General features: G+C 58.5%; 1 protein-coding gene across 1 annotated transcript; it reads right to left on the bottom strand.

Moving 5' to 3' along the window:
* Positions 1 to 11,109: 11,109 nt before the first annotated feature.
* RNF222 (ring finger protein 222) lies at positions 11,110 to 11,754 on the bottom strand. Its single transcript, XM_032199437.1, has one exon. It carries the CDS (start codon positions 11,752 to 11,754, stop codon positions 11,110 to 11,112), a length of 645 nt encoding a protein of 214 aa, XP_032055328.1.
* Positions 11,755 to 12,203: the final 449 nt, after the last annotated feature.

Raw genomic sequence — 12,203 nt, forward strand, 5'->3', positions numbered from 1 at the left:
TTTAATTGCGAATGCTAAGCCTGTTCGATCCAGCCACAAAGCCTGGCCGAGGCTTTGTCACCATTCAATGTCTGTCCCTTGTTGGGTGCAGGTCTCGTCACGTTGCCTGGGGACAACACCCCGTGGAAATGGGTGCAAGGTCCCCGTCACCACCTGTCCCCACTACCACGACTGCCAGGCTCGTGAAGACCCCTGGGAGGCGGTGGTCCCCATGGGGTGTGACCTGCTCGTCCATTTTCCCCTCTGCAATTTGTCTGCTCTCCGATGCTCGCCAGTGTGCTTGGCTCTGGGCAGGGTGGGCACCATTCCTTGTCTGGGGCACAAATCACAAGCGTGTCCCCACACCTGTGGGTGTGCGAGGTGCCTCCAGTGCCCTTCTCCTCCTCTGGGCAGCCTCTGGAGGGGCACGGGCACAGCCAGGGCTTGGTGCCTTCAGGGCTCCCACCTCTGGGCAGCAGCAATCAGCCAGGCACAGCTACCAGCAGAAAATCCTGCCTCTCATGGCGTGCCCACAGCAGGGCACCGAGGGCTTTCTCCCACCTTTGGTACCTTCCTTGTCCTATCCTCTCCCATGGCGGGCACCCAAGAGCCTGCATGCCCTAGCACCAGTCTCTGATGTCCCTTTCCACCCCAGGGACACAGGGACACCCCTCTTCCCCTGTCCCCAGGGCACTCTGGCTGGCATACTCAGCCCCTGCAGGTCTGCAGCTGGGCCGGCCTCACCAAGGGGAGGACAGGCACGATGGAAGCATCTGCACATCCCTGTCCCTTGGAGGCTCCGTTCTGTGCAGCACCAGGAGAGCTGGCCTGAGTCCAGGGCCCTATTGAGCCATGAGCTTATCTCCCAGCCTGGGGTTTTTGTGGTTTTGTTCTCGCTGTTTGCTGGGGGGGGTCGCAGCCTGGGGCTCGGTGCCCGTGTGTGCAGGGCACTGGGGACCAGCAGCCCTCCTCCTGTGCTCCCATGGTTACCCCCCTGATGTGGACTGCTCCTCACCAAAACAAGCAGCCTCTGGCTCTTCCTGCCTGCTGGTTTAACCCCAAAATGTTACACAAGTGCATGCCAGGAGTCCTCATCCGTGGCTTGTACATGCTCCCAGTAGGCTTGGCCCCTGTATCACAGCCTTGCTCTTCCCTCCTCTGCACCTTGGTGGCAGTGGGGGGGGGCACATCGACCCCTCTGATGTCATGGTTGTGGTGGTTTGTCTGGATCCTCCAGAAGAAAAACTCCTTTTGTGACCAAATATTAGCAGCCCTATTTGTACCCTTATCTAGTTTGGTCCTGAGTATCACAGTGCCCAGGTCAAACTGGCTTGGCTGCCCTTGTGAGCCCAGGGACATCCTGGTTGTCACTCAGGCAGAAGTCTGCTGGTACTTCCAGAGCTGACAGGGCTGGTAGTCAATGGTCCCTTGAGATCCAGAGTTTTAATTTTACATGTCCTAATTGGATAGATCCTGAATTTCTCAGGTATCAGCAGGCTTTTTTAAATTATTAACATCTCTTTTTGTTATCTGTTATAAGGAACAGAAGATGACCAGAATATGAGGAATAGGAATGAGCAGATGGAGAGGAGTAGCACCAAACTAGGACTCCGTCCCACCACCCTTACACATGGTCTTCTATTGCAAACCTGCCACTGAAAATGCACAGAGATGCACTATGTGGGTCTGCCGGGTGCGTCGCTACCACCCTGGGCATGAGAAGCGCAGCCACCCCGCACGGTGCCTTCACATCCCCCCTGCACACACCATGCTCACTGCGACCCACGGCCAGAGCCCAACAGGAGCAACCTGGTGGCAGCAGAACGACTGCAAGCTGTGCTGGCAGGGGCCAGGTGAGGATTGGCAGGATCCGGCCGGCAGGCAGGACCAGGGCTGCCAAGCTCTCCGTGTGGATGTGAAGAGCAGGCTCAGCAGGGCTCGCTGCTGGGGGGCTGGCCTGAGGTGCAGATCCGATGTGCAGCTTTGGGACCTCGTCTGTACATGTGTGCACCCACTGGGAGAGGGAGACGACAAAATTCAGCAGGACAGAGGATTTCCTAAACAAAATCCAGCTGATGGCTGGGTGGAGGTCTAAGATACATTTCAGCTAATCTCAGCAAGCTCTCAGGCACTTTCTAAACGGCACTTACTGAAATGCTCAGAAGGTCTCTGTTTAAAGGTCTACTGGAGCTACAGAGGTAGGAAAGGGTTTAGTGCTTCATCTGTCAAACTGGTGGTGGCTCAACACCGAAACAAGCTCCCTGCTGACTCAAAGCACAGCTCTCAGGTGGGAGGGAACCAAAAGGTCTGCGTCTCCTTCCTCCTATGTTCCTGATACAGTCCACAGAGACTTTGTGCAGGATGGAAACACTCGTAACACCCACCAATGAGTTGTTCAGCACTTTCCGTTACAGACATCTGGTTTCAGTCATTACCAAGCTTTATTCCATTGTGACTTCCCCTCCGAGGTGAAGTTTGGTGCTCCCGTCAGCCCTTCCCTCTGGACACCGCTGGACAGGGCACTCGTTGGGACTCGTCTGTCAGAGGTTCAGAGCAGAGCTGTACCGACGTGCTGCAGGAGAGATGTTCCCCACCACTTCAGAAAGACCTCCACAGGCTCCCATGGGTGATGGAGGTGCTGTTTGCACACATGCTGCTTGCACTCAGCCCAGCTCCATCAGCTATTTCTTGCCCAGTCAGAGAGCTGCCACGGGGTGCACACAGGGAACAGGACACTCAAGCCTCCACAGGAGGGTTGAGGGGAGGATGCCCACCTTCACCACTGCCTAGAAAGCAGCTTGGACCAAATAATGCTTTACAGGTACTATCAGGCCCTTGCTGTCCATGTCAGCCTTATTACTTATCTCCTTGGGCCAACAGCAGTTGCAGTAGGGCTCATGGGCAAGCTGTCATCATGGGAACTCGTGGTCTGGGAGAACCCAGCAGTTCTCTGCCCCCAGTTCCTGGGGCTCATGAGCCTGATGTCAGGGCTGGCATCTCAGCAACTGGTGGCCCTGCAGCCACTGAACCACCCCGTCTGCCCTCCCTGGGCAGGAAGGCTCCTGCTCAAGCCCATGGATGTGCTGCACACCACAGCCTCAAAGCATCCAAGGAACTGACATAGGAAACTCAGGCGTACTGGTGGCCTGATCCTGCCCCAGGTAGAACTGGCACCACCTCCTTTCACCCCAGAATGTGGCCCAGAGCATCCCCATACCAAGGGGTGGCATCAACCACTTTGAGCAGGGTGTGAGGCTGTGTCCTGGGGACATGAAATGGACCAGAGCCTGTGCAGGGTGTTCTGCAGCACTCTGCTCTGCTCTGGAGGAAGGGTTTTGGTGTTACCTGCCTGGACCATTTTCATTAAAGTTGCTGCCTTCCTTTTCAAAGCCTTTTGTTTTTTTTGTGGTGGGGTAAAGGGGGAACTTCTGGCTGTGGTAACTCTGCCCACGGGTGGCTGCTACACAGGGGAGAGTGAGAGCTGGAAAATGTGTAGAATATGCCAGATAGAGACAGAACATCAGTAGCAAATAGCAGCAGCATTAATCCTTCTCAGGCAATATAGGGAGACCCCCTCCTGTGCAAGTAAGATTTTTTATTTAAAAAAAAAAAAAAAAAAGGAAGTACATTATAAAAATAGTCACCGTGTCACTGCTGGTTTTTCTGCATTTGCAGTCATGGAGGGGCGGGGCACATCCTTTTTCCTTCAAATATAAGCTCACGTTAAGAGGGCTCCCATGATTCTTACAAATCCCCGTGACTCCAGGGGCCGAGACGTTTCAGAATCAGCTGCTGTCAGATCACAGACAGTGACCCCAGGCAGTACCACTGGGACACCAGCTCTGAGCAAGTGCCTTCTGCCCAGGGCAGGAGCCGACCTTCCTGGGCATCCCACCAGCCTGAAGCTGACACCCACCCGTGGCTGATCAAGCAAGGACCCAGCCCCTAGGCAGCAATTTGGCTAAATCTGTGCTTCACCCGTGGGCACAGCCAGCTCTGCTCAGAGGCAGGACAGCAGAATGGACTGTGGGAAGGAGACCCAAGGCGAGGACCAGGACTCTCAGATAGGTGCAGATGGGTGCAGGGGGGTTGCAGCGGGGTTTGGGTGTGCTGGAGGAGCTGGGTCTCCCTCACCACACGGCACCCTGCAGTGAGCCCTGCCCCTCCCCGCACAGCTGCGGGATCCAAACTGGGATTTAAGCCCCCCCAGCCCCCTGCCTGCTGCAGCTGCCCAGCGGGAGGTTTGCAGGGTGGGAAGCAGCAGGCAGAGCAGTGCCTCCTCCCTCCACGTGCCAGCCTGGTGCTGACATTGCTCTCGTGCCATCATCGCCCTCATGCCATCTCGCTGAGCTCCCGGGGCTGGGCACCGCCTTGCGACTCGCGGGCTCGCTTCTGTCCCCACCCAGGGCTACTGCAGGCAGATGCTGGTTTCGGTCACGCTCAGGGCATGCAGCACGTGCAGCCACAAACACTGCTGCTGCCTGTCCCATCTTCCTGGACAGGCAATGTCCCTTCAAGCAGCTGACAAGGGCTGAGCTGTTAAAGAGCCTCTAGATGAGACTCTCGGCTTCAGCTGAGCCCTCCAGACCTCCCCTCAGGTTCAGGGCAGAAGAAAAGTGTGTGCTTTTCCTAATGTCCAGCAACATTCACATGCTCAACAGGAGCCAGAGAAAGCGCATGGCTGGGCTGAGCCCAGATCTCTCGTCCCCTCTCAGGCAGAGGCAGAACCTCAACCTGGAGCCACATGCTGGGACAACACAGCCCTCAGCTGCCCTTCAGGCCTGGTTGTGGTCATACTTACAGGATGGGAAGCATGATCCTGCTTGTTTGTCATCAGGAAGGGAAAAGGCAGCTGCCAGCAGAAGCAGATACACCCTTACATCCTCCAGAGTCCCTGGGATGGGATGGGATGGGATGGGATGGGATGGGATGGATGTGCCATCCTGCCCAGGGAGCAGCACAGCATCCCCTGAGTCTTGCCACCCCTCCCAGCCCACAGCCCAGCCCTGTTCCTCTTCCCAGCCTCCACTAACGAGCTGAGCTCCATTAATGCCTGCCTGAGCCCTGGCTGGCTTCCAAATGGATCAGCACAGGAGTGCTGGCCAGAAGCTAATTGGTGCTCGTTTGAAAGTTCTGCAGTCATTAGTGAGATGGGTGAGAAGTGGCTGTGACCAGCAGCCAGAGGATCTCACCCAGGGGCTGGGATAAAGCTAAAGAGCATCTCCTGGTGAGAGCAGCCCTTGTGCAAAGCTGGCATCCCTCTGCTTCCCTGGGGCTCGCTGCAGCTCTGGGGCCTGGCTGGGAACAGCCCAAGGATGTTCTCCCCAGGGTCTCTGGACATCCCTGATTTCCCAGCAGCTGCCTGCAATCCTGCCCTGTATCAGTGCCCAGCAGCTCCAACTCCTGGTGGATCTGAGCAGGTAAGGAGAAGTTTTCCTGGAGGCTCCACATCTTAGAGCCAACTAGATTAACATTAGACCTTCCCGTCACACACACGTGTTTATCAGCATGTGATGTCTGATGAACCCAGCTGCCCAGAGCAGGGTAAGGGCTTCTGCATGCTTGCTCCAGGATCTGTCTGTGCAGAGGGAGCAGGGAGCCTAGCACCAGCCCTACAGCACCCCGAGCACCCCTGCTGCAGCATCACCCATCCCTGCTTGTGCCGGGATCTGAAGGTGTTTCGGGCTTTTGGTGCTTTTTGTGTCCGGTTGCAAAGTTTTTGACAAAATAGGGCTGTGAACGGCTGTCACAGGAAAGCAATCAGACCTTCAGCAGGGCATGGGCACCTGGTCCCGGTGAGCTACTGCAGCCATGAGCATTTATGTGTCAGGGGGACACCAGCTGAGCAACCTCGTGCACTGCCAGGCCCATTTTAGGTTTGGAGAACCCCACTCTTCTGCAAGGCTCCAGAAGAGGAGCCTAGCCCGGGGCCATGCCCCATATGCACAGGTGGAAGAAGTGAAAAGGTGACTGCTGTGTTTTTGGAGATGGAGCTGAGAAGATCTTGGCTGGAGAGACCGTGGCATGGGGACACCCGTCTGGGCCAGTGTCACCATGTCCATGTCCCACACCAGTTGGACAACCCAGGCCAGCCCCACTCCAGCCTTCATGGGCTGGGTGCAGGGAAGGAGAGGAAGCTCAGAGGAGCCTTCTTCTCAATTATTCATGCCAAGATTTCAGCTGATGCAGCCAGGGCTCTCAGAGGCTGGCTCCTAATGGAGCCTGCTGACGTGTCTGGCCAGTAAGCACTCCTGGGCCCTGCACAATTCCCACCTCTCCCATCTCCGAGCCATGAAAGCACCACCTTCTCTTGCTAATGATGCATTATGCAGCCATTACCCAGAGTACACAGCCCTGCTGCCACCAGGAAAAGACCTTGAGCTACTGGCGTGGGAAGGGCAGCGCGTGCCCTCCAGCCTGGGAAATCACACACCGGAGCTGCCAGGGATCTTCCTCGCATCCTGTCCACACTGGAAACTGATGGCAGGTTGCCAAGCCAGCAATTTTAGGCAGAGGAAGGGAAGGAGACGACTTGGGGAACACTGGGACCAGCAGCACCCCGGGTAACGCAGAGCAGCTAGCATCATGCTGCACTGGCTGCTGCACACCACATCCACCTGCAGGGTCAGATGACTCCATGGGGTCACTGGTGGAAGGTGGGCCAGGAATGGCAAAGCTAATGGCTGGACATTGTGCAGGAGAATGTCTTAAATGCATCAGGACTGCCTGCCAGACTGATGGCTTCTCAGGCCCTGCCTCTTTGCAACACTGGCCAGGGTTTCCTGGGACTCCCACCCACCCTTTCCATGTGGACATCCCGCACCAGCTGGCAGGGCTGCAAGCACAGCCCTGGTATATGCACAGTTCAGGGTGCCAGCTAACCAAAAGGGGATCTGTGAGGGCCACAGTGCCGTGGGAAGGCTCAGGTCACCTTACAGAGTCCTGTGTGTCATCCTCATGCCCACTTTCTCTGCTGTCCACACAGCATGGAGAAATGTGGACAAGCACTACTCTGCCAGTCTCCCCCCACGACCTGTTTTCCCCACAGGCACACCTCCGGCCTGTGCCCACCTCCAGCCAGTGTCCTTCTCGCACTGACCTGGAGCCCCACCACCCACCTAACACCCACCCATCACCACGCACTCCTCACCCAGCTGTTCTAGTTCAGAGCAGGGCTCTGCCCGTGGATCACTCCTCCCTGCCTGGGAGAAACCCATCAGCCCTGGCGTGGTTTTTGTTCCCTCTCCTAAAAAGAGAGCATTAAGCCCTTGTGCTCGTGGTGACCGTGCTGGTGGTCCTACAGGAGTTATGGATGTGCAGGAGAGTTTTCTTTCAGGAGGGCAGAGGACGTGTTGTTGGAAAGGACCTGTTCACCCTCCTTCTCCATGTCAGAGGCATCCTCAGGAGCGCCTGCCTGGGCAGACAGCAGCTGTGCCTGAGTCCTTTCTCAACAGGCTTCTGAAACCTGCAGCAGGAGATCCGAGCCTGCTCCAGATGGCCATGCTGATCAAATCACTGAGCTGGCACACACATCCCCACCCCTTTCCTAGCCAGCTGGCGCCCAGGGCAGGTCCCCAGGCCAGGCTGCCTGCCCAGACAGTAGCAATACCCGGCAGTGCACACCGAAGCATCCTGCCTGAAGCGGGGCTGCTGGGTCGGGGTCACATAGCCTGGTGCACCTCATTGCCATGGGTGAGTGGGAAAGGCAGCTTTTGGGGTACCCAGCATGGATAGAGCCATGCACCCACGGCAGGAGTTGGTGCCCACTGCGAGCAGGCTGAGGTCTGGCACCGGGAATGCCACCAGTGCCAGGTGGTCACCCCAAGAGCGATGCCCTTCCAGTGCTGCTCATCGAGTCGGGGCCCTGTCTCTGTGCTCATCCAGCCCACAGCCAAGCTGCAGGGCTCCTGGGAAGGGACATGGCCTGGGGACCTCTCCTACCACAGAGAAGGGGAAAAGCCTCTGACACACCAGCTCCTGGGGTCCGCTAGCACCTCTACCCCCATCTCCCTGCCCAGGACCAGGGTGTAGGAGAGCTCCATCCCCACCAGGCTGGGCAGGTGTGCTGCTGGAGCATGTGAAGCTGTGGGCACCACAGGGTCCGGAGGGAAGGGACACCCCAAGCTGACCCACGCAAAGCAGGACAGTGAAGAGGGGACTTTGACTTCCTTTAAAAGCACAAGCAGGCTCCACATCACGCACAGCCAGATGTCCTTCTGTGGGGACAGCTGGTGCCACAGCCCCAGGACTGGTGGGGGGAAGGTGCCCAGACACTCACTTCAGTTCAAGTGTCTCTGGAAACCTTTACTGAGGCATGCACATACATCGGCACCTGCTTGAAATAAAATACAAGGCATGAAAACAGGCATGGAAACCTGTGCACTGATAGTGAAGCACATCCAACTGCATCTTGAGCACAGCCAGCTGCCTGCTGGGCATGAGGACACACAGACACACTTGCACAGACACTCTCCCAGTGCCCCAAATGCCCACAATCTACCCCAGTCCAGCCCAAGCTGGGCTTTATTTCTTGTCACATGCTTGCAGAGCAGTCCCAGACCAGCATCAGAGCTCCTGGCATCCTGCCCCATCACATGAGCCCTTCGTCCTCATGGCAGGGTCCTACAAAGCCCCTGCCCACCACAGCTGCCTGGAGGACATGTCTCTGCCCCTTTTGTTAGCTGACCTTTAATTTTGTGTGCATGCATGCTGGCCTTCCTTATCTGCAGGAGAGTCATTAGCTCCCTCCCGGATGCACTTAGAAAATAATTGCCCTAATGGGCTCCTGCCTTGGGCAGCTTGGGGTTGCTCGTGAAAACCACGGCCTCTGGGCTGTGGCAGGGGACAGGGCCCCCGTGTCACCAGGGAATAAGGGACGGGACATCCCAGCCCTCTCCAGCAACAAAAAGGGGGGAAAGGGGAAGGGGTTGGGATGGAGCCAGGGCCCCCAGGGCAACCCCAGGGATCTCCAGCAGCTCCCACTCTGAATCGCAAGCACCAGCGGTGTGCCAGGAGCCTGCAGTAACTCTGCAAGGAGACGCTGCCCGGAGAATTTGGACATGAGTGGGTGACTGACCGCCCACAGAGCAGTGCTGGTGTCTGCTGAGGGACATGGCAGGGGCAAGGCAGGACTACACAAGTGTCCCCACGGCAGGTGATGTGCTGGGGGGCCGGAACATTTGCAGGGAACCCGATGCACGGCCCCGAGCTGCGCCTGTCCCTGAAATGGTCAGCTCACCACAAGGAGCCGAAGCCCCAAGCGGCTCAGTGCCGAGCTGGAAACGGCCTCAGAGCCCTGCCATGCCCCTGCTGGGGGCTGTGGTGTGAGGAGAGCCAGACCTCCCCCAGGGACCTGCAGCCGGACAGGGCTCAGGAAGGTCTGGCTCCAGCCATCAGCACGAACAACGAGCAAACAGGATGCTGGCACCTTCTCCATCCGCACAGGACGGGGCTGGGATCACCCTCCCAGATGCACGCAGCCCCCTGGGCCCTGGTTCGCTGGGGTGTGCTGGCCGCAGGGCTTCCCGGGGGGCTCCGTGACCCTCGCCCACCAAGGCAGGGGCTGGAGGCGCAGGGTGCCGCCACCCAGGGCTGCTCCTGCCACCACGCCGGCCCCGGCACCCATCCCTGGCCAAGCAGTGCCACCCTGTGGCAACCTCCTGCCCGAAATGGGGGATGCCCCCGGACTCCCAGCCAAGGCCCACGGCGCTGCCTGTCCCTGCTGGTGGCACCTCCTGGTCCCCTCTGCCCTGCTGTCACCCCAACGCATCCCAGGATGTCCCTCCGCACCCCAGAGCTGCTGCTGGGTCTCTTTGCCACCCCCTTGGCAAGCATCCCCGAGACTCCAGCAGCAGCAGCCAGAATTGGGCTCCTCCACGCCTACCCACCTCCGGGCAGCCCCTATAAAGGGGTGGCTCCCTGGCACCCTCCAGTAATTCCCCCGACACATGGCGTCATAACAAGGGTAATTATTAAACGATGAGGCATGGGCGCGTTATTGTCAGGTCATTATTTGTTATGAAATAGGATTTCCATTCCAATGCAGTGTCTCAAGCACTTTTTCCTCAGGTCATCGCCCAGTGCTTCGTGCAGGGGTCAGTGCGCAGGTGGAGAAACTGAGGCACGGGGGTGGATGAATGATGTCCTGGCTCTGCCCAGCAGTGGGCTATGGACTGCCTTGATCCTTTCCCATCAAGCAGCATTTCCAGCCCCAGGTCAGTTTTATTTGTCCCCATGAAATGTCCTGGATGATCCCAAAGCTGTCTCGGTGGCACTCTGGCCACCTGATGCCCATCCAGGCAGTGGGAATCTCACTTAGGGAGCACGGGGACCACCATGTGCCACCCTCCTGCCTGCCGCCACCTCCTGCAGGTGACAGTGAGGGACACCCTGCTCCTGCTCCAAAGGGGTCAGGCAGTCCCAAAGCACCAAGGTCCTCGGGGCACATTCCAGAATGAGTGAGACCAGCAGCGCCCATGGGGCTGGGCACTGGGTCAGGAGGACAAAGGTGGTGGTGAGGGTGCAAAGGCAGTACTGGGGTGCCCAGCCACGGGGGGAGAGTGGCAGGAGAAAGTCCCCGTCACCCCTGGCAGCTCTGGCAGGGGGTGAACAGCAGCCCCCGCTCGCCCTTCCTTTAGACAGGGCACAGAAATTCCCAAACCTCAGCTGCACATCCCCGATGCCCACACCATGGGGAGCAGGGTGGGATTCCCAAACCTGCTCCTGGCACAGCCTAGACCTGGCTTCGCCCCCTGCCCTGCTGCCTGTCCCTGCACGCCCAGAGCAGAAGGGACACAGTGGCAGCAGGAGCATGGCCCCCACTCTGGGGACCTAAGAGCAGGGCACGGCTGGGACTGCGTGGGCAGCAAGATGGGTCCCTTCCTGCCCCATTGTGCCACTAAAATGCCAGAAAAATCCACCAACAGGGCTTGAGAAGCCACATTTTAGCCAAAAGGCAAAAAATCCAGCATGTGAGCACCCAGAGATCGTCAGAAACACCCAGAAGTCCCTGGCCAGATGGAAGAGCTTCCCCTGGAGCTGCTTCTGAGCTCCCACCAGGGCTATTTTCCAGGAGGTGCCAGCCCCGGCGTCAGTGGCAGCCCTGCAGCAGCCAAGCCGGTCCCATCCCCGCTACGAGTCCCTCTTCACCAGCAGCAGCCAAGGGAGCACGGCCGCCAGCATGGCCACGGTCAGGATGAGGAGCACGGCCAGGGCGATGGGCGACTGACAGCACTTCACGCCCAGGGCCGAGCTGGAGGACACGGTGCTGTGTGTTTCGGCCAGGCTTCTCCTCCCCAGGGAGGAGCAGTCCGTGTCCACCAGCGGCATCCCGTGGCTGCTGATGACGAAGATGTGGGCTTCCCGTGCCAGCTCTCCCTGTGAGTCCCCGGGGCTGCTCCCCGTGCCGCGGCACCGGTCGAAGCTCTGCACCGGCATCACAAAGTGGCTGGGCACCACCAAGGTGTTGCTGGGCTCCAGTTTGGCCAGCTGGGACAAGGAGGAAGGTGACAGGGGCATTTCCAGCGCCAGCAGGTTGCTGGGCCAAAGAGCCTTCTTCTTGCTGAGGAAAGTCACGGAGCGGCAGACGGGGCAGATGATGCTGCTCTGCACCTGGCCGTCCAGCTTGGCGGAGAGCAGGCACTTCACCAGGCAGTCATGGCAGAAGGTGTGCCCGCAGCTGAGCCTGCGGTGCGTGTGCTCCAGCGGCTGGAACTTCTCGTAGCAGACCGGGCACTCGGCCGGGGGAGCCTCCTTGCTGGACGAGGTCTCCGACATCCCTGCTGGGTCCCTGGGTGCTCCCCAGCTGCGAGGAAGGATGCGGGGGGTTGATAAGGTTAATAAGGTCTGTGGTGCGATGGTTGGCACGCTCCATCTCTCCTCCACCTCTCCTCCTTTCTGCTCTCTTGCCCTCACCCTCTCACCTCTCACATCTGTGCGGGTGGCATTGAGGCACGGTCCCCATGAGGCAGGGAATTTTTAGGGGTATTAAACCCCCTTGTTTGGAACCTTGTGCAGGAGAGGGATGATGGGAGGACCTCAGCTCTGGAGCTACCAGGAGCAACAAGCCCCAGCTGCAAAACTCCATGGGAAAAGGGAAAAGGTGAGAGCCCCTGGACGGGGCTGCACCCACCCTGCTGCAGGCAGAGCAAGCTCAGTGCGTGGCACCAGTGCCTCTGTGCTCTGCTGTCAGCTCCCATCCCACAGAGAAGCCTGCTGAGGAAAGG

Source organism: Aythya fuligula, chromosome 18 (assembly GCF_009819795.1).
Source record: "Aythya fuligula isolate bAytFul2 chromosome 18, bAytFul2.pri, whole genome shotgun sequence".
NCBI classification, from domain to species: domain Eukaryota; kingdom Metazoa; phylum Chordata; class Aves; order Anseriformes; family Anatidae; genus Aythya; species Aythya fuligula.